The following is a 21,951-nucleotide window of genomic DNA, read 5'->3' as shown; positions in this document are numbered from 1 at the left end:
TAAATGAAACTTCTCTAAATTTCTGCAGCAGAATTCAAAGCCTAAATGTAGCTTTTCAAAGTCACACAATTGTACATTTCAACATTTTTTTTAAAAAAAAATATGGGACTTACAGTCATTTCCAAGATCAGGCTTTCCATTCATTTTTTTGACTGTATCCTGTTCAGATAACATGTTATTTTTGTTTTCTGTGAAAAGACATATGTACAGATGTCCCCACATCAGTCTTGCACAGTTGTAACAGCAAAATATGAATACAACAATAGCAGATGTTTTGTTAATTACTGCTTGGATAAAGGCAGGCATAACCAACAAGAGAAACCTTTAAAATGCAAAGCACCTCTACTCAGAAGAAAATATTAAAGTTAAAAGAACATTGTGAATAACAAAACCCAAGCTTTTTAAATCCTACAGGATATCTAAAACATTTCAAAAAATAGCCTGATAGAAAAGATTTTGTGTCCTCCACACAGAACATCACCAGTTGTTGCAGTGGAAATCCAAAGTGAAAGGCAACACTCAGTAAGGCACATCAGCACAGATCTGATCATAAGGTTACATCTTTCTTATTAGTGAGAAAATGAATAGGCATCTGCCATGCAAACACAGGTCAGGGGAATTATTAATCTTTTTGAATGTGCGATGTAAGACTTCGAATACTGACCTAAGTCAAATGCAGTACATGAGAGAAGGATGAGTCATATTAAAGAAACTAACGCTCAGCTCTGACATCACCGTGTTCACTGATGTCACCTCTGTAATTTCAAACATTGAACTAGGCTGGGAAATACAAGATGATGATTTTTTTATTTTAAACCCTCTTTATTTTCTCAGCATTTCTCTCAAAAATGAACTTTAAAAGATCTTTTGAATAAACATCGCATTGTACAACCTAGGGAAGGCAAAAGGCCCTTCAAGCCCAGGGGAAATGCTTTAAAGCTATTCCTGTGCTCTTGAACTAATTGCCAGCCAAGAATCTGTCCAGAGACTTGTTACCAATAAACTGCCTCTGACAAATGTTGATCTTGCCTAAACTAACACGCTTCATCAAATACCACTGAATCTGGGAAAAAGCAGAATCACGTATTTCTAGAATACCAAAACGCACTATTCCCATGTTATCCAAAGAAACACACTGATTTCAAAATGCCTGTTTAGAAGATGGACCACTGCTTCATTGCATAAAACTTTATGTTTCAAAAGGAAGGATTAAAATGCATTGCGTCACTGAGATTGAAACAAGACTGTCAGAATGACCTTCCTCTTTTATTATTCGTTCAAATTTTTTATTTTCATTTCAGTATTGGAAAATATGAAAATTCAGACTTTCCTTATACTAGCAGGTGATTGAGAGCATGGAACCACAATAGCTACTGGGATATAAGGACCCAGAAGAATAGCAATACAAACTCATCTCTGGAATTTCCATCATTTTTGTGTTTTGTTATGAATATATGATACTGCTATCGTTATTCCTTGAATTCACTTCCTGTTTTCTTGCTTATCATACAGATTTGCCAGTTCTGCCAATTTAGGTGGTAACCATTGCATTTGGTAGTCACCTGCTGTCCCATTTCTTTACACTGTGATCTGCTGCCACATACCTAGACAAATGCCTACTGAAAATATGCAATCGGCAGTGTATGTACCAAAGTTCTTGAGGTAGATTTTTAAAAGACCTATTCATTCTCTCTTCCTTTTCATTTACAAACTAATTGTTACATCTTCCTTTCACTTTCTGTTGTTTTCTTTTAATAGTCTAGGTACATTAGCAATGCAAAAAGGCAGGGAATATTTAACGCATTTTCATTAACAGAATTCTATAGGAAAACCTGTACATCCTGGTAAAGGTAAAAGATTGCTAACTGAAAGAAAGATGTTCTTGCTGTAGATAGAATACTTCAGCTGTGCAAGTGTTGGCAGGAATATTTGTGATATACATTAAATCACTAAACATTTAATACAGTGGTTCTTTGATAGATGACAAAAGAAAGCATTAACGTACCAGAAATTTGTATAAAAACTATGATGATGACAGGCTTACCTCACTAAGATTTCAACTGTTTAAACTGAGTCAGTATCCAGTATAGAAAATTATTTTTAAATGGTTTTTCACTCTTCATAAAGCTACTATTTCATTGTCCTTACTGCTGATGAAATCCAAATGAAATGTAGAAAACAGGACCCTGAAGTTATTTTTATTTGAAGGTCATGTAGCCAATGGGAACACCAGGAACAACTAAAACCCGCTGTAGCAGTCTTCAATAAATTGTGGTAAACTTCCACTCTGTCACATATAGTAACTCTGAAGGCTTTCTCAAAGGCCAATGTGAGATGTGAAGATACAATTCAACAGAAAATATAAAAGTACAAGCATAACAAGACCGTAATGAGGACAACCATTATCTTCAGCTAAGATTCAGATAAACTCATCCAATACATTTGATATCCTTTTTTTTTTTTTTTCTCCTCAAGCACTTTCCAGTTTTAATTCACATGAATCATAATATTCTATAAGCTGTACGGAAAAAAGCCTGCCGATGATTTCTTGTGGCAGTGCCTTGTTATGAATCTGTTAACTGCCATCTGAAGACAATAAATGAAAATGCATGAAGTTCACCAAAATCCAGCAGGAGACCTCAACAAATTTTTGTTGTGAAAGACCAGGGAGGAAAAAGTAGAGCTATCCCCTCGTTACCAGTGACACTTAACACAAAGGGGCGAGTACTAAGGGCATGGAAACAGAGAGTAGAAAAGGCCTGGGTGCTGAAGGGTATTCACACTCCTCATTTCCACTGAAACCAGTGTGAGTTCAAGAGTCTAAATCCTTCAGAGAAACCAGCTCTTGAAACAAATCAAGTATGAGGAAAAAGGACATATTCAGCTAAACCACATAAAGATGTGCTCAGTTTTTGTTTAATAAGCTTTCTCTTACTTATGAATGCTTTTGTTCCTACTCCAGCACTCCTAAAAGCCTTCCTCTCAACAAATCTGAGACGCAGGGGATTAGGATCTACACTGGATGCACTTAATAGCAGCCTGCACCCACAGAATTCAGGTATTGCATAGTGGAACAGTAAAGAGTCCTAAACTGGCATTTAATTCAACTGTACTGCCAAACAGATTTATCTTTCCATGAATCAGACTAATTAGCTGATTCTAAAATATCCACTAGTCATTTGATTATTTCCTATATTTAACTCTTAGCTTTTTGTTCTTTAAACATTTTCATTTCCGTTTATTTTGGCCCCATCTACGTTAAGCAGCTTGTTGGTTTTCCTTCCGTTTGGATTTCACATTGACACTGTTACCTTCCATCTGGGCATACGTTTAGCTTCATTACTCTTGTGCCGATCTGAAAACAATCAGTAGCTTGTGTGTACCGTGTTGATTTTTCACTCTTGGATCCACACTTAATGCTATTTGGAGCATAAGACCTTGAGAAGGTAATGCTTTGTGTTTATTCTTATCTTCTCTTTCCACCTAATATCAAAAGCAGCCAGCTGGGGATAAAAGGTTTTCATATTTCATTTTCATCTGTCTGCAGTTCTCTCATTTGTAAATTAGATTAATGTCACTTTAATTAACCAACACTCTTTCAGGCTTCAGAGCAACACAAATCACTTAGGTATGACCTCTCGAAAGCACTGTATTGAGCTATGCCTGCCACAGGGCTTACTACAGCACTAATCACAAGAATCACAAGGACCACTTACACACAGCTTGTCTGCAGACAAGAGCACATTGCAGCATAAAAGAATGACCAGCCCACTGAATGAACCCCACTGAAACAGTTCGTGCAGTGAGAATGTCACGGCAGCTGGCAAAACCTGCCCTGGTAGGTATTTGTACTTCAAAGGCTGAACTGCATTTGTACCCAGTTTCACCTCAGCTTGTCAGCTGTGTTTGGTGCAAGAGTTGTTCCCAAGGCCAGGAAAGGAAGAGTATTAATGCTGAGTTTAGTAATACAACACTTGTTTCTAGACATTGACAATGGTAAGTTCTGGAAAATAGGAATAGATTCGAAAAACTTTTGCGTATCTTTATGTATAAACTCTTGTAAATATTACAGAAGTTGTAAACAGTACACCTACTCATATACTACACGTATAACATCTGGCAGACAACACCTGAAAGATAATACATTCCCATAAAACTAATGTATATCTTAGACCTCTGCCTTCAAATAACATTTCTCTACTCAAAAATCCTGCCTGAATGAGCAGAGTTTTCATTCCAAGTTTTATATTTTCTAGCAGCTTTCTGTCTCTGCCCATAGAAAAGTTGTATTGTCACCACACTGTGACTCCATTGAGTACTTTCAGTTTTTTCACATCTGTTAATTTACCCTCCACTATCCCCAGTCAACTCTTGGCCAACTGTAGCCAAAGGTTAATTAAAGGGATTAGTGACATTATGGTTCACTTGAAATCATGTACCATGAATGGCCACGAAGAACAATGACACCTGACAAAGCATCTTAGGACCCAGAACCCTTAAAGGTAACCAGGCCACATTTTTCACAAACATATTGACTGCAGTAATGATTACTTATATCAGGATTTTTTAAATCCTCTGGACTAAACTCTTATTTTGGAAGCTAACTACCCTTAAATATTCTTGCCCCTTCCCCTACACTCTTCATATAGTCTTCACTCGAACAGTAACCAAGAGAAATTAACATTTCAACTTACGTTTTTCCTTTGCGCTGGTTTTCTCATAACTCAGAGATAGTACTTTTCGTTGATGAATTGGACAACAATAGACCTTGTCACAAGGCAAAATGTCACAGAAATTCACTTCAGGGATCCTGCTGATGGGTTGCGTGTTCTGAGAAATCGTACTTTCCCCCTGCAATGCTAAAGGAAAATAAAAAGACGTAATAGTTGCTATTGCCGTGTGTGTGTTGGCATTTTATAATAGCACAGAAATTAAAAGTGTGTTATATGTATGCAGACCAGCAGACAGACAGTACCTGCTGTAGTGGTAGATGGAGACAGTACAACAGAACTTGAGGAACTATTGATGAAGAAAAAGAAAAAAAATTTACTAAGAAAGAGACATCAGAATTGTGGACCAACCTAGACTGGTCCACACTCTATTACTAATTCGAATTTGCTAAGGCCTATTTAACTACTTGCCTGTAAACCGGTTGTTTTTCAAAACGACTGTCATGCATACTAAGTAAATATATGGTCGATATTGTCAAAGCACTGTGGAAAGAGAGGTTTACATCCAATTAGTATGTAACTTAGTAGGAATAATACTTTGACAGCACCTTGTCCGAATGTAGTATTGTAAGAGTTTAACTATTTGATTACTTCTCCTTCAGTGGGAAAAATTTTAACTTAATTTAATGGAGTTTAGATCACATACTTGCACACATCTAAATGTAACACAAAATATAGTCGGTTTTCCATTTGAAATAGAATCACACCACCAATTCAAAGTAATGAGTTCACAGCAAGTTTGCAAGCCACAGGTTTTCGGACTGGAAACAGAAAACAGCAATCTCAAAAATCCAGAGCATAGGTTCCTTTCCACAAATCCAATGCTCTAAGTTAAACTTTCAGAGTGACAGGACTGCCCACCACTTTGGGAACAAATCTGGCTCCATTTCATACAACAGAATCACTCTATAGATCAGAAATTGTATTTAGGCACAGAATGAATGTATAAAATATGCAGTCTCACAAGCCCAGCTTTGGATCTGTAGCATGTTACTGAGATATATTCGAGGTGCACCACACTTTATGATGTGGACAGACATTACTTGTGTGTGCACCGCATGAGTATCTCACTTTTCCAAAACGATGTCAGCTTTACAATATTACCAGACACATTCACTGTAATTTGAATACATTGTGTTCTTTCAGTAGGAAAGGAGAGAACAACCAAAAAAAATTGCAGTTCTCTTTATGATGAGGTAAGTAGAAACGGAGAGGGAGAAACAAGTCAACTTGTTGATAAATAATTGTTACCATAGTGCCATAACAGCAACCAAAGCTATTATAGTCACCCAGAAAATCTTCATGGAGCAAGACTCTTTCCTCTTTGACAAACAAACCTAGGAAAAAAATAGTTTGGTTCATTTAAGTGGCACATAACTAAGCTACTACTAGTAGATTAAGAAATATTACACTAGTCTGACTTTAAGCTAACCTTGTTTCTTTCAGAGGAACCACACAAGTCATATAGGGGTCAATGTCTAAAGAGAAAAATTTAAGTAAGGAAAGGCTCCCTAAGACTGTGGGTGCACTGCCCAGTGTTGCTAGTCTGAAGACATAAACAATACAAAGGAAGAAAGTATGGTTAAAAATAACTGCTCCTTCTCTTTTCCTCCTGCCATTTTTCATGTTTTTGAAGTACTTCAAAATCAAATTACAAACTCAGGAAACAGTAGCCAGAAATAAAAGATGAGCAGTTTTAAGTAAATGGTCAGACTGGGGCTGATGTAAATACAGAAGAAAGACACCTTTCAAACAAGTAGGATGATCTTAGGTGATAGAGCATTTGATTGTCATTATGGAATAAAGAACATTTCACCTATTAGTTTCTCTTGCTCTTTGGCACTGGTAAAAGCGAGGTAGGCAAATGAGTGTTGGTTCATCTTAAAGAACCAGACTCAGCAGCCTAGGTACACTGTCTTAAAATAGGCAACATATATTCCCTGTGAAAAGGCATCTCCTTTTTCTATACCAAGATACGGGCAAGCAGAAGTCATTCAGCAATAGCATCAACATCCTATCCACGTCTTAACCACCTGAAAAACAGTATTATCCAGTACAAAACAGGAGATTCTAACTGCAAACCATTGAGAAAGACTCATCCAAAGAAGAAAGCTGAAGAAGAATCACTCCAAACCAAAATGAGCCCTTCTATGTAAGGCTGCACTGCACCACGTGAGCACACCTATAGGCTCAATAATTCCTTCCTGTAGAGGTGTCCTCCTTCACACAGCATGGATCTACACTCACACAATGTATAGGCAAGAAGTGGAAGTGTCTCATATGTATTTTCTATCTCAGTACAGCTGGTTTTTAAGATTGTAGTGTGACAAATAATTCTAAGGAATTTGATTCCGTATTTAGAAACATAAAAGCTTTCACCAGTATTTCAGTGCTTACAAAGACTCTCTCATATGCATTTTTTATATATTTTATTTTACTCACCTTGCTGGATTTTAGCGGTACTGATTTTTTCCATGGCAAAAGACTAGCAGCTCGACTATACCTACTGTAAGAGACAAGATCTCTTTAACATTCAAATGCTTCAGCAACTAATAAATGAAAAAAAGACATTTTTCGATAGCGTCTTAATGTCACTTGCTTATACAATTTTAACATTTAAAAAGAGAAAGGCAGAAGTGTCATCAGATTCATTTTCAAGAACAAAGGCCTCCAGTTAACTCATTCAGGTGAATGCCGTTAAATGCTACATTAGATTTCAATGAAAACTCAAGGAAATGGTTTAGAAATTGGAAATGTTCATCACTTCCACTGAAGGACTAATGAATATTCTTTCTTGCAGAAGCAGCTCTGTAGATTTCTTTTTGCAGCAATTTCCAGGCTCCAGGGCTGTAACTGGACATAATCTACCCTTGCTTTATGCAACGGAAGCAATTTCAAAAATTACTGCAATTTAACACCCATTTTAAATATTAATTCCATCAGTGAGTTAAAAAATATGAGGAATTTGCAATTTTTGCACAATTTAAATGCTGGAAATGAGCTGAACTCTGCTGTGAACCAAACTTGGTTTTCACTTCTATCACAGAGAGCACTATACCGATTTTTGTGACAACTATCAGAGAACATTCAAGACGGAGGTACCTGACTTTGCTCTCTTCACTGACTGTTGATTTTAAACTGCTCATCCTTTTCAGCCTGGCCAGTTTCCTATTCCACTGTTCCAATTCTTCTATTCTGACTTCAAGATTATTAGTTAGTTTACAAAGCTGCTTTACCGCGCCAACGTTTTCCATAAAGATCTGATCCTGAGAAGGAAAATGGTGACAAAAATAGGTACAATATATTCATCAATCAGATGTTACAAGCACTAATAAGTACAGAATTCACCTATGTAAGGATACACTGAATACCTGAAATGCAAACACGAGTAATCTCACTGTAAATGGGATGCACTTGTGACTATAAAACCCTTTGGCTAGATTGTAAAAATTGCTCATGTTCAATATTGCAGTAAATTTAAATATGAGGACGTGCAGAAAAATTTGAAGAGCTTTTTAAGGCAAGGATTTAAACTGTATTTTACCTTCATATTGTGTTGAATTTTAAAGCTTAACATTGTCACAACAATCATCTACTATTTGATTTACAGTGCAGCAGCTGAACATAGACTTCAGAATCCCTTAGCAAAATGTACTTCCAACCACCTACCTACAGGATTGACTATCCTGGCTCAGACAAGTCAGACTTGCTATCCATGTTGTACTCACGTACACAAGAATCAGTGAAATGGAAAGATCCAAATCAGAGGTTAATGTGTGAAGGTGTGATATTTTGTTCCCTTCAACCTCTCCAGCCTCTTACAGGAGTCTATAAATTCTGATGTCGTGATCAGCTCTGCAACTAACACAGTACAGACACACTCCATTTACTTCTTCTGAATATTTTACCCCGGAAAAGCCTTCTACCTCTTGCTGATTATCTACGTATCAATCTGCTGCTGCAGGAGCCCTCAGTACAACCATCCAGATAATAAGTTATTCAATTCAGAGCCAAAAATGGTTACTGATCCACTGCAGAATCATGGTAACAGCATACTTTCTTTGCTGTGTCTGAAAGAACGACTCTCTCATATTAATATACAACCAGACTGATGCCATTAAGTCTCAGATGAAGCTATTACTGCAGTTAATGTTGCTAAGTGTTCCAGCCTAGGCAAGTCATGCAGAAGGAAGGCAAAAACAGAGTTTTGCCTTTGGGAATTTGCAGATGTGGTTGCCAAGCCACTCTCCATGATATTTGAAAAGTCACGGCAATCAGGAGAAATCCCTGGTGACTGGAAGAAGGGTAACGTTGTGCTCATTTTTAAAAAGGGTAGAAAAGACCCTGAGAACTACCGACCTGTCAGCCTCACCTCTGTGCCTGGGAAGATCGTGGAACAGATCCTCCTAGAAACTATGCTAAAGCACATGGAGAACAGGGAGGTGATTAATGGCAGCCAGCATGGCTTCACCAGGGGCAAATCCTGTCTGACCAACTTGGTGGCATTCTATGATGGGGTAACCGCAGCAGTGGACAAGGGTAAACCGACAGATGTGATCTATCTAGACTTTGTTAAAGTGTTTGACATAGTCCCCCACAACATCCTCTCTCTAAATTGGAGAGATATGGATTTGATGGTTGGACAGCAAGGTGGATAAGAAACTGGCTGGATGATCATATTCAAAGAGTAGTGGTCAATGGCTCAAAGTCCAGATGGAGATCCGTGACAAGTGGTGTCCCTCAGCGGTCTGTACTGGGACAGGTGTTGTTTAATATCTTTATCAATGATATTGATAGCGAGACTGAGTGCACCCTCAGCAAGTTTGCAGATGACACCAAGCTGAGTGGTGTAGTTGCCACATCGGAAGCATGGGATGTCATCCAGAGGGACCTGGACAGGCTGGAGAAGTGGGCCTCTGAGAACCTCATGAAGTTCAACAAGGCCAAGTGTAAGGTCCTGCACCTGGGTTGGGGCAATCCCCACTCTCAGTGCAGGATGGGGGATGATGTGATTGAGAGCAGCCCTGCAGAGAAGGACTTGGGGGTGCTGATCGAAAAGAAGCTAAACGTGAGCAGGCAGTGTGCGCTCACAACCCAGAAGGCCAACCATATCCTGGGCTGCATCAAAAGCGTGGCCAGCAGGGTGAGGGAAGTGATTCTGCCCCTCTATTCCTCTCTCATGAGACCTCATGTGGAATACTGTGTCCAGTTCTGGAATCCTCAATGTAAGAAGGATATGGAGCTGCTGGAACAGGTCTGGAGGGCTAAAAAGATGGTGGGAGGGCTGGGCACCTTTCCTACGAGGACAGGCTGAGAGGGTTGAGCCTGTTCAGCCTGGAGAAGAGAAGGCTCAGAGGAGATCTTATAGGAACCTTCCAGTACCTGAAGGGGCTACAGGAAAGCTGGAGAGGGGCTATTCATAAAGGCTTGTGGGGATAGGATGAGGGGGAATGGGTATAAACTGGAGAGAAGCAGATTTAGACTGGACATTAAGAAGAATTTCTTCACCATGAGAGTGGTGAGACACTGGAACAGGTAGCCCAGGGAAGCTGTGGATGCCCCATCCCTGAAGGCATTCAAGGCTAGGTTGGATGGGCGTTGGGCAGCGTGATTTAGTGGGATGTCCCTTACCATGGCAGGGGGGTTGGAACTAGATGATCTTTAAGGTCTCTTCCAACCCTAACTATACTATGATACTATGATATTGCAAATACCGTGCACACCTTTGTTTTAAAGGTGACTGTATTCCACAAAATCAGACAGTACTTTGTATAAACAGGGCCAGGGCACAGGTATCAGTGCTAAGTTGAAAACTTCTCTACTGACAGAAGACCAACAGCCTGTTTAATTAAAAAGTGACTTCAAAATAACCTCCTGTGCCTAGAACTGTGAAATCATTTATACGGTGACTTGTCCTCATGTCAATGATATGTAGCAGCTGCCCTTTCCATTCTCTTCAAATCATGCATGAATCTCTTCTAGGTGACTTCAACTTGCTGACAAAATGGTTCATCAGGCAAAGCGAAGGAATACTTTCTCTAGGAAAAAAAGGACTGATGAGTGTTTTACTGCCTCACTGATGACATAGTACTGAGCACAGTGAGACTGAGAAGAAAGATCCCTGTCCCAAAATAGCAAATTTCCGCACAGTTGAGGCATTTCTCTAGCATGTAGCAGAGCCTGGTTCAAATACACAATGCAATCAATTTATTTTACAGAGTGCAACAATGCCAAAGAGGAGAAAGGAAATATGATGGGTTCAAACAGCACGTTTCCATTAGATATGTTTTTGTAGCATTTTGTCCACTAAATCAAAAACCCTATTGTCCAAAAACCAAACCCGCTTTTGTGGGGGCTCAAAAATGCAAACTGTGGGGTCCACAGCGGGCTGAGGACCCCTGATTAATGCACCCAGAAGGAGATCATGGGACGAGAAGTGGGCAGACAATATAGGACCATGCATGAAAGTAGCACTATCCATTCACAGATTGGTTATGTATAAGCTAATCCAATCATGCGGAGACGCGTGTGTTAATCAAGGGTATAAGAGGCGCGCGTAAGATCAAGCACCGGCCGGCCAGCCCTGTAACTTCAATAAAGAAACTTGCTTCCACATCACCGTGTCGTGTCTCAACAGCGATATCTGGTGACCGCGACGTGATATAGCGAGCGATTTTCTGAGAGTTTTAATTTAGGGGTTCCCCGAGGTGGCACAGCCACTATAAAAGAGTTTTCGGCAAGAGTAGCCAAGAGGAGCGGCGAGAGAAGCTGCTTAATTCCAGATCCGGGACTTTTAAGAAGCCACCGAGTGCAGGTGAGCTGCTGGGGAAAAAGATGGGAGCCTCACTAACAAAAGAGGAGGAAATGATTATAAGCATGTGGAAGCAAATACTAGAAAAGAAGGGGGTAAAGCTAGAGGAATTAATGTTGCAAAAGATGCTTTTATGGAGTAAGAGACAGGGTTATACGCCAGATATAATAACATCATTTACTGTTTCGAATTGGAAAGAAATAGGGGACAGGCTGTTTGATAGTGCTTCACGTGGAGACAAAGAGTCAGTATCTTTGTTAACCACATGGTGCCTTTTGTTTGATACTTTGAAAGACTTTAAAAAACAGAGGGATCAGGCAGAGCAAGATCTTTCACCCCTTGCCTCCCGAGACGAGCCTCCATCTGCTGAGGATCTGTTAACGGAGCAAGAGGACTTTTCTATATTAACTGCCGACCCAGACTCTGCATCTCTATCTGAGTTTCAACATCTAAATTCAAGAAATACGGTAACGCACCCAGAGAATAAACCATCTCGGTTAGCGCGAAAACGTTTTCTTGTTGATGAGTCAGACGATGAAACAGACTTGGATTGTCCGATATATAAATAAAGCCGACAGCAGGTTAACCCCATAATGCCGTCCGCCCCTCCACTGCCCCCTGAAGAGCGAGGGACACCCGAAGTGTACAATCCACTGGTACTCCCGCCTTTGCCAGATGAGCCGGATGATTGGGACAATCCCGTGGTGGTCGGGGGGAGCACTGAGGCGGCTGCTTCAGAAACCAGAAAGATCGAGGCTAACGCTGAGCCAACCTCTGGGGGTTCCTCCGGTAAACCTAAAACCCCTCAGGCGTGGGATCCACCCTCGGCACAGGTTACTGTGAGACCGTATGATCCATGTGTATTTTGGCAAAAGGTAAAAAAACAGGCTATGCTAGAAGGACAGTGGACGTTATCTGAGGCAATAACTACACTCTTAAAGGAACGTGACCCGAGTCCTATGACAGCTATGGCATTCCCGGTGGTCCGGGGGGATCCAGGACAGGGAGTTATGGATGAGCACAGACCATACACCTGGAAACCAGTACAGGAACTTCAAAAAACTATTACACAGTATGGTCCCAGCTCCCCTGCAACAATGCAATTGCTTCGATTATTAACTATGGAAGAAATGACACCATATGACTTTGCCCAAATTGCACAAATTATGTTTCAGCCTGTTCAGTGCACAGTTTTTCGAAATATTTGGACTCAAAGGGCAGAAGCACAGGCAATACGGAACCTGCAGCTCCCCCAGTCAGACCCCCGATGTGGGAACGGTGCAGATGTTTTAACAGGAACTGGGCAGTTTAGTAATCCGAAGCATCAAGCTCAGTGGCACCCTTCAGTGCTTGGACAGGTAAAAACAGTAGGGCTTGAAGCACTGATGAGAACAGCTGAGATCGCTGAACCGAAGGATAAATATTCAACAATTACACAGGGAGTTCGAGAGCCATATTTACAATTTGTAGAAAGGCTATGGGCTGCTGTAGAACGCCAAGTTTTTGATGACTATGTCAAAACACTGTTGATTACACAGCTGGCGCGAGATAATGCTAACGCAGATTGTCAAAAAATAATACGTGCCTTGCCAGGTGAGCCGACTCTTGAAACTATGATCATGGCTTGTGCCCAGATGGGATTGGCTGACCAAAAAATGGCTGCTGTCGCTGCCGCTATGGCAGCCACGGGAACACCTGACAAAGGATGCTGTAAATGTAGCCAGACTGGACATGTCAGAACTGCCTGTTCAAATAGACAAAAAAGGAATAATGGCACTGCTAGATCAGCGATCACATTGGCTGTTAGCAGATGTCTCAGGTGTGGGGAAACTGGACACTTTGCTAAGCAATGCCAGTCCAAATATCACTTAAATGGAGAATTGCTACAGCTGGGAAACGGGAGACAGAGTGCGGGGGGGCGCGCCCAGACACAAACACCCGTGCCCATGAAGAACGCTTGGTCTCCTGCAATGCGGCCCCAGGCCTTTGCGACCTCTTATCAGGAAAACCCAGCGGAGCAGCAAGGATGGATGTATCCACCGCCCACACAGTAACTATTAATACACACGGAGTACACAGGTCCCTCTGAAAGCGTGGGGGCCCATCGGTTATGGACTCAGTGCCTTACTTATCGGACGTTCCAGTGCTATCTTACCAAACATTCTAGTTCATGTGGGAGTAATTGATGAGGATTTTACAGGACAGATTTTTGCAATGGTTTGTACTATCACCCCCCCCCGTTACAATACAAGAAGGAACTCGCATTGCGCAATTGGTGCCTTTTAACAGCAGTGTTCTTAAAACAGAACAAGTCATCCGTGGAGATGGGGGATTTGGACCCACTGCACCACCTCAGATTTGTTGGTCACAACCAATCTCAGACACAAGGCCACAAATGAAATGTATCCTTGTTATGAACACTGCTTTTCCACATTCCATTCAAATATCTGGACTGCTTGACACAGGGGCTGACGTTACTATCATTGCTCAAAGGGACTGGCCTGATTCCTGGCCCGTGGTACCTGCAACTTCAGGAGTAATTGGACTAGGAGGTATGGCTACTAGTCTCATAGCAGCAAAACCTGTAATTATCACGAATCCTGAAGGGCAAAATGCCACTGTACGACCTTATATTACTCCAGCCCCCTTAAACCTCTGGGGAAGAGACTGTTTGGGACAATGGGGAGTCCGTATCACAACGGATTTTCCATAGGGGTCACTATCCTGCAGGGCACTAAAAAACCCACTTTAAGGTTGCGATGGCTTACAGATAAGCCAGTGTGGGTGGATCAGTGGCTCCTTAACAAAGAGAAACTCACAGCCCTGCACACATTAGTGGTAGAACAGTTAGCTGCAGGCCATATTGAAGAGTCACACAGTCCTTGGAACACACCGGTTTTTGTAATCAAAAAGAAATCAGGAAAATGGCGATTATTACATGACCTGCGAAAGATCAATGAAGTGCTTGCAACCATGGGGGCACTACAGCCGGGACTACCCTCCCCAACAATGATTCCAATGCAATGGGACATACTGGTCATGGACTTAAAAGATTGTTTCTTTACAATTCCTTTAGATGAAAATGATGTCGAAAAATTTGCTTTTACAGTTCCTTCAACTAATCATGCAGAACCTACAAAAAGATATCATTGGAAGGTTTTACCCCAGGGGATGAAAAACTCACCTACCATCTGTCAATGGTTTGTAGCCCAGGCACTGAGTGTTGTACGGCAGAAATATCCTGAATGCTATTGCTATCATTATATGGATGACATCTTATTGGCTGCTGCAATGTCAGAACAATTGGGAGAATTGGAAAGGGACACTAGACAAATGTTGGAATGTTATGGCCTGGTCATTGTGCCTGAAAAGGTACAACGTGTTAAACCGTGGTTGTATTTGGGCATGAAAGTACTGGCCAAAACAGTCCAACCTCAGGCAATTAAAATAGTAACTGAAATCAGGACTTTAAATGATGTTCAGAAAATAGTTGGAATTATAAATTGGCTGAGACCCTATTTGGGCCTTACATCATCACAAATACAACCCCTAGTTGATCTGTTAAAAGGGGACACAGATATTGCAGCACCCAGGGTTCTAAATAAGGAAGCCAGAAATGTTCTGACACTTGTAGAGCAAGCCATTCAGGAAAAGCATGTCTGGCGATTGACCTGACTGTAATCGTGCAGGCATTGGTCTTTGTGGAAGACTCGATGCCCTATGCTGCGCTCGTGCAGTGGGATCAGGGGTGGGAAGACACCCTCCATATATTGGAGTGGATCTTCTTACCATTTCGAACAAAAAAGGCTGCTCCAGGATTATATGAGCTGTTCGCTCAACTCATTATAAAAATTCGAACACGATGTGTGGAACTATTGGCACGAGATCCGGAATGTATTGTTATTCCTTTACAAGTTCAATATTTTGAATGGTGCCTTGCCAATAGTTCTGCACTTCAAGCAGCGCTACTTAATTTTACAGGCCAGATATCGTATCATTTTCCTTCCCATCCACTTTGTAAACTGGGAACTCAAATCTCTATCGCACAGAAATTGTTAAGCCAAACAGCACCTGTTGATGGACCCACAGTTTTCACAGATGGGTCTGAGAAAACAGGGAAAGCTGCTGTTACATGGTTTGATGGACAAAATTGGCAACATTTAATTGAGCATCAACAAGGCTCCCCACAAGTGGTGGAATTACGAGCAGTCACATTGGCATTTCAACAGTTCCCACAAGCCATAAATGTGGTAACCAACTCTGCTTATGTTGCAGGCCTAGTGCAGAGATTGGATAAAACAGTTCTTGGACAAGTGACAAACCACCTGTTGTTTGGAGTTATGAAGCTCCTGTGGGAAACTGTACAAAAACGCAGCCTACCCTATTATATTCTACACATAAAAAGCCATACTGGTTTACCTGGTTTTATAGCAGAAAGAAATGCCCGGGCTGACCAATTAGTATCTGCAGTAGCATTAGGACCGGTACCAAACATTATGCAACAAGCAATTGCTTCTCATCAGTTTTTTCACCAGGGTCAACAGAGCACTCAAGAGACAGTTTCAGCTTTCTACTACTGAAGCTCGATCTATCGTTGCTTCATGTCCCAATTGTCAAGGCCAACATTTTCCAACAGTTTATGGAGTAAATCCTAGAGGCTTACAGGCCCTACAAATTTGGCAAACTGATATAACTCATATTACAGAATTTGGCCGACAAAAGTACATACATGTATCAATTGATACTTTTTCTTCTGTCGTTATTGCTACTGCACATACTGGAGAAACAGCAGAAGATGCTATTAGGCATTGGCAAAAAGCCTTTGCCACCTGTGGTGTTCCTTGACAAATTAAAACTGACAATGGTCCTGCTTATGTTTCTGGGCGAGTGAAATCATTTTTACAGTCTTGGGGTGTCAGCCATGCTACAGGTATTCCTCATTCCCCCACTAGTCAGGCACTTGTAGAACGTGCCCATGGTACACTTAAGTGCCTTTTACAAAAACAAAAGGCGGGAATGTCTGGGGAATCACCTGAAGCAAGGCTGAACAAGGTGATGTATGTATTAAATTTCTTAACTATCAATGAGGAACATCAGAATCCCCCAATGATTCGACATTTTGAATCCTTGAAGTCTACCACAGCTATCTCTGATGGAGTGAAGGTTCAAGTGAAGGACCTTCAAAGTGGTCAGTGGTCAGGCCCATGCAAGCTATTAACTTGGGGTAGAGGATATGCTTGTGTTTCCACAGATGAAGGACCTCGGTGGTACCCTGCTCGTTGTGTTCGCCCTGCTGTGGATAAGCCACGGAGGCCATGTGTGGAGAATCAAACAGCTGGAGATGAGTGTGATGGATAGCCCTTGCTAACATCAAAGAACTGCCATAACAACTGGAGTATAAATCGTATATCGGAACCACAGATTAGAGCTGTTAGGATCAGTAGAAGTGGAGCATAAGTCATGTACTGGAATCACAGATTACAGTTTTTAGGATTAGTAGAAACAGAGTATAAGTCATGTACTGGAATCACAGATTAGAGCTGTTGGGATCAGTAGAAACGGAGTATAAGTCACTGTTTGTATACTTTTCAGATGCACCTACAATATCACTCAGCGTGGTCAAGTATTGATGCTGCTTTGCTTCCCTGTTTCAAGAATGGGTATGTTTGTAGTTGTGCTGTCGATGTTGCCCTGCATTGTGTGTCTGCTGCGAAGGGCCCCACAGCAGCCGACACAGGCAATCTTTAACGGGCAATTTTCTTTAGCACAAATAAAAAAAGGGGGAAATGTGGGGTCCACAGCAGGCTGAGGACCCCTGATTAATGCACCCGGAAGGAGATCATGGGACGAGAAGTGGGCAGACAATATAGGACCATGCATGAAAGTAGCACTATCCATTCACAGATTGTTTATGTATAAGCTAATCCAATCATGCGGAGGCGCGTGTGTTAATCAAGGGTATAAGAGGCGCGCGTAAGATCAAGCACCGGCCGGCCAGCCCTGTAACTTCAATAAAGAAACTTGCTTCCACATCACCGTGTCGTGTCTCAACAGCGACAGCAAACGATGCTGCGGCTGCCACACAATGTAACAGAAAGGGCTAAAGGGCAAAATAAACTGTTGTCACTGTCTAACACTACTGCTAACTGCTAAGTGTCTAACACACTTCCAGCTACAGGCTGGAACCCTGACCAAATACAGAAATTTTTCTTAAAGTCTCCTTTTTAACAGTATCTCTAGGAAGCGCTCTTCCTACAGCTTGTTTCAAGGTACCCACTTTGTGATCCCTCTATATAGAAAACAGCCTAGCAGTTTTAACCTATGAAATCAACTTATTTGTAGCCTATCAAAAGATGACAAGCGACATGTAATATTTCTAATAGAAATTTTCTCCAAGTTTGGTGGTGTAAACTTGTGTTTTCAATAGAATAATGGAAGAATTTAGGGTCATGTTCAAGACATCATCCAAGGTTACCAATCTATAAAACCTCCCTCTTCCCACTATCAGCTGTAAGGGGGTAAAAAGCTGCGAAGCTGTCCTTGACTGACAGTGAACCAACACACAACAGAGGGGCTGCTCTGAGCTATGTTCTGGACAAACGCTGTCTGCAGCTGTGTGTGACTGGTCACTGTGACTGACAGCCCCTTGCAGATCTATTTCCAAAGGAAAAGCAGAGTAAGAGAGCACGGGACAAAAGACTGAGACATTGATTCCAACCTATGAGCACAGTTATCACTTTGTGTGCCAGAAACGTTTTATACTATATGATTTTGAAGCTATAATAAGGATTTCAGCTGGCCAAAAAAAGCCTTCCCATGAAGCTAGCACTTGTATTTGATATGGTTATTACACCAGGATTAAAGTAAGGAAGTCTTTATTTAATAAATAAAATTACTTAAATGCTTAATTAATTTCTGGAACAGTTAGTTAACTTAACACTTAAACACAAAAGCATATTTTGGAGCCCCACTTGTTGGACCAATGCTATGAAATTATTATCCGCGTTTATTCAGCAAAACAAGTTTTTTCCCTTTTCTCTTTTATTGGATGTTTATTTATTATTATAATGCAATGTTGATATAAACACTTTTCATAGTTAAAAGATTCTGCCAGTTACTAACATTTGGTGGTTCAGTGTTTCTCAATAATTTGCCAAACACACAATTTTGGTAAACACATGTACAAGCCTACAGTTTTGTATAAAACAGAGTGTGTTCATAGCTCCATACACCGAAGGAACAGCCTAAGTACACACCTCCTCTTTCTCTCAAGATCATACCTTGTCAACCATGAGGAAATTTTCTATTTTCTCTCCATCATTACAAGCAACATCTCCAACATCTCTAACAGCTTGAGGTAAAAGCTCCTTCACTTCCTGGGCTATTATTCCTGTTTAAGAGAAACTAAAGTCAGGAAACACGAAGGCATACCACTGACCATGGTTGTGTTATGAGTTGTCCATCCTAAAAACTCCAGGTAGAGCCAAACATGATCTAGAATCTCTCTGTGGTAGGAAAATCCAAGACTGAACATTTTTTTTCCATTCCACAGAAAACAAACAGAAATCTTTAGAAATGATGTTTCTATGCAATGAGGACAATACTGTTTGTGATCACGTACTTCATTCTCATTAAACCTCCTGTCTGCAAAAACTGAAACTGAAGTTGGAAAGCTACCAGAAATACTTAATTTTGGCATTTTTATATTACAAGAAAAACACAGCAAAGTGGGCAATTGCTGTATTCTAAGAAATGAGGATGAAAGAGCAGGGTGTTAAAAGGCACTACGGCACAATGAACAACAGTGGATGAAAAAAAACAGTTAATGAAAATGGGGGACACAGCTGAATGAATACCTGTTTCACGGGTATTTTTTATTCCCATAACAGATGCAAATTCAGGCTTGTAGTCATACTCCACCAGCCTCATTTGCTTTATTCTTCTCAACTGCTCGTTCGTATCGACCTAGTTGGACAAATACCAAATTCATATGGTGAAACATTAAGAATGGTCATGGCATCTAGGACGTCACTGATACAACAACAAGCTTGACATAGCCACTTGACCAGTCTTCACATCAACAAATATGGACAGCATCCCTGTTCCCCATTAGCAGAGCACTATTTGTGTTGGTATTGCCAGCTACCCTTCGGCCTGACAACTCCCATTTACAGGAATATGCCCAGCTTCTATGGTCAGTGTCTTTCAAATTCTATAGGCGCTGGCTCCATGCAGCACAGTGGAACACCCGATTTCTTTAGGCCAGCATTTCAGCACACCCAGGATAAAGAACCTGCTTAACATGTCAGAACAACGATCCACACATTTGCTCTGGTGCAACATAAATGCCCTAAATACTCCACAGACCTCACCTCCCAGATATTCTGTTTTGCTCGGCTGTCAGAGGGGTGCATGACTCTGCCCATAACTTTCGCATTTCCACAGACAACCAGTGCCTCGTCTGGTGCATCTGTGTTAATTCCTACTCGACCATGATAGACTGTCGTCTCTGGAATGTGTCCTCGCTGCCACAGTACATCACTGTCATTCTCAAACTGCCCTGGGTTAGATGCCTGGAAGAAAAAATTATGTTTAAAGACAGAGCATAGCACAGATTTACTATTGCTTATTCCACTAGGAATTCGGGGAAAATCAAATGCCAGATCTTTAATATTTAAATTGCATTCAAGAACCTTTCTAACACACTAACAAAAAAAAAAGCCCAGAGTGGAGTCACTTCTAAGTAAGTGTTTCTGCTCATACAGCATGGGCTTCATTGCTTTTTCCCCTAAAATTCTATTTTATTATCACCTTTGGCTAAATTACTGATGTCCATAGCTTTCCAAATTCTACATTTGACATTACACCACATAACCATTTATTTACCAGCACAGAAAAGAAGAAACAAAGAAGAAACAAACCCAAGATTAAATATATGCAAAAAAAGGTAGGTTTTGAACTGCATGCTTGGGCTATACCAGGGTTTTTTTCTCCATTACATGCTGTTTCATAAACTTTTCCAGCATGTATTGAAAGCTTGTGCTGAACAGATCAGGGGTGATCTTGGCTTGCATTCACAGGTCCTGTTCTCCTAAAGCAGATGCTCCAAACAATAAATAGTAGGTATTGCATGTTTCTAGAAATAACTATTTTTTTTTAAAGCAAGCTTAAAAAAGGGGCGCAACTGCACTACCTAAATGGTAAATCACAAATTTAATTGTAAAGCATTTGTGTAAAAGACTCATTGTATTCTCCGTTTACATAGTACTTAGTACAGTGGAGCCTTGCTCCACAACAAAAATATTAAGCAAGGAGAAGGAGGTGAGGCAAGAAGGGGTAGTGAGACTGCCTCCCTCCATTTTTCACAGTGATCAAAACATCTGATGGGGAACCATAACTCTGGAAGAGGTTAGGTTTACTTTTCTGGCCCATTCTATTTCCTGCAATCATTTTGCAGCAAGGTCAGACAGACAACCACTTCAGCACAACTGAAGGAATAGAGAACTGTGACACAGGGCAAGGAAAGGTATCCAAATTATGCCCCAGGGCCGTAGCTTGATCTACACTTCTTCTGGCAGCAGAACCAGTGTAGGCAGCCCCCACCACCCCATCGCCCATCTCCGCCTGCCGGCCCTCAGTTCTTGCTGATGCACTGACACAGAAGAGGAGGAATCAGCCTGGCTTAAAACTAACCCAGCACAAAAATTAGACTTCTTTTTAACACAGATCTGTCCCCATTCCTGTTCATTGCAGAGCAAAACCAGTTGCACCAGCATGGCTGAGGAAGGGTGTGTGAATAAGAGCCATAAGCCTGATAGGAGCAGAAATGAGTCAAGAATTGTTCATTCAGTGCTGAACCAAAATGAAATGTCCAACAAGTCATGGCCCGGGAAATATTTGTCTCTTCGTGGGTACTTCCACTGCAAAACACACGCACAAAAGTTAAGTCACTACATCGAAAGTCTTTTGACATTCTGTGAAGCTGAAGCCTTACTAATATGCCTCAAAAATAAAATGGGACAATGAGATTTTTTTTCATTTATTTGTGGTTTTGGACTGGTTGAAAACACTGCTCAAAGAAACAGGCAGGAACAAATTCTCTTTCTAATAGTAATTTCTGCAAGTCACATCTACTGAAATAATTTTGTGTTTACTCAACAATTGATATACTGAAGTATAAATTACATTCAAAAACTGCTTGCTAGCTTCCAGAGACCTAAGAAGTCTATAAATAGCAGTTCCCAAAGAGGTGACCATCTGGAAAAACAAATATTTATTACTATCTGGTTAACCAAATGTTATTTTCACTGACAAATCACAAAATAAATGTATTCATAAATGCTCTAAAATCCTCTGTAATGTTTAAAATTATCTCATATTAGAAATTTCATGTCAAGGAAACAGGGTCTT

At 40.8% G+C, this 21,951-nt stretch overlaps 1 protein-coding gene across 1 annotated transcript in view; it reads right to left on the bottom strand.

Moving 5' to 3' along the window:
- MYRFL (myelin regulatory factor like) overlaps window positions 1–21,951 on the bottom strand; it is a 47,222-nt gene that overhangs the window by 5,880 nt on the left and 19,391 nt on the right. Inside the window, 10 exon segments of the mRNA XM_054066549.1 lie at window positions 114–188; window positions 4,695–4,859; window positions 4,976–5,019; window positions 5,142–5,213; window positions 5,982–6,067; window positions 7,173–7,236; window positions 7,833–7,996; window positions 18,822–18,931; window positions 19,398–19,506; window positions 19,914–20,114. Of these exon segments, the coding sequence (XP_053922524.1) occupies window positions 114–188; window positions 4,695–4,859; window positions 4,976–5,019; window positions 5,142–5,213; window positions 5,982–6,067; window positions 7,173–7,236; window positions 7,833–7,996; window positions 18,822–18,931; window positions 19,398–19,506; window positions 19,914–20,114 (1,090 nt within the window).

Source organism: Cuculus canorus, chromosome 1, assembly GCF_017976375.1.
Source record: "Cuculus canorus isolate bCucCan1 chromosome 1, bCucCan1.pri, whole genome shotgun sequence".
Classification (NCBI taxonomy): Eukaryota; Metazoa; Chordata; class Aves; order Cuculiformes; family Cuculidae; genus Cuculus; species Cuculus canorus.
Note: the sequence above shows the minus strand (reverse complement) of the source record. Positions and strands in the feature narration are given on the sequence as shown.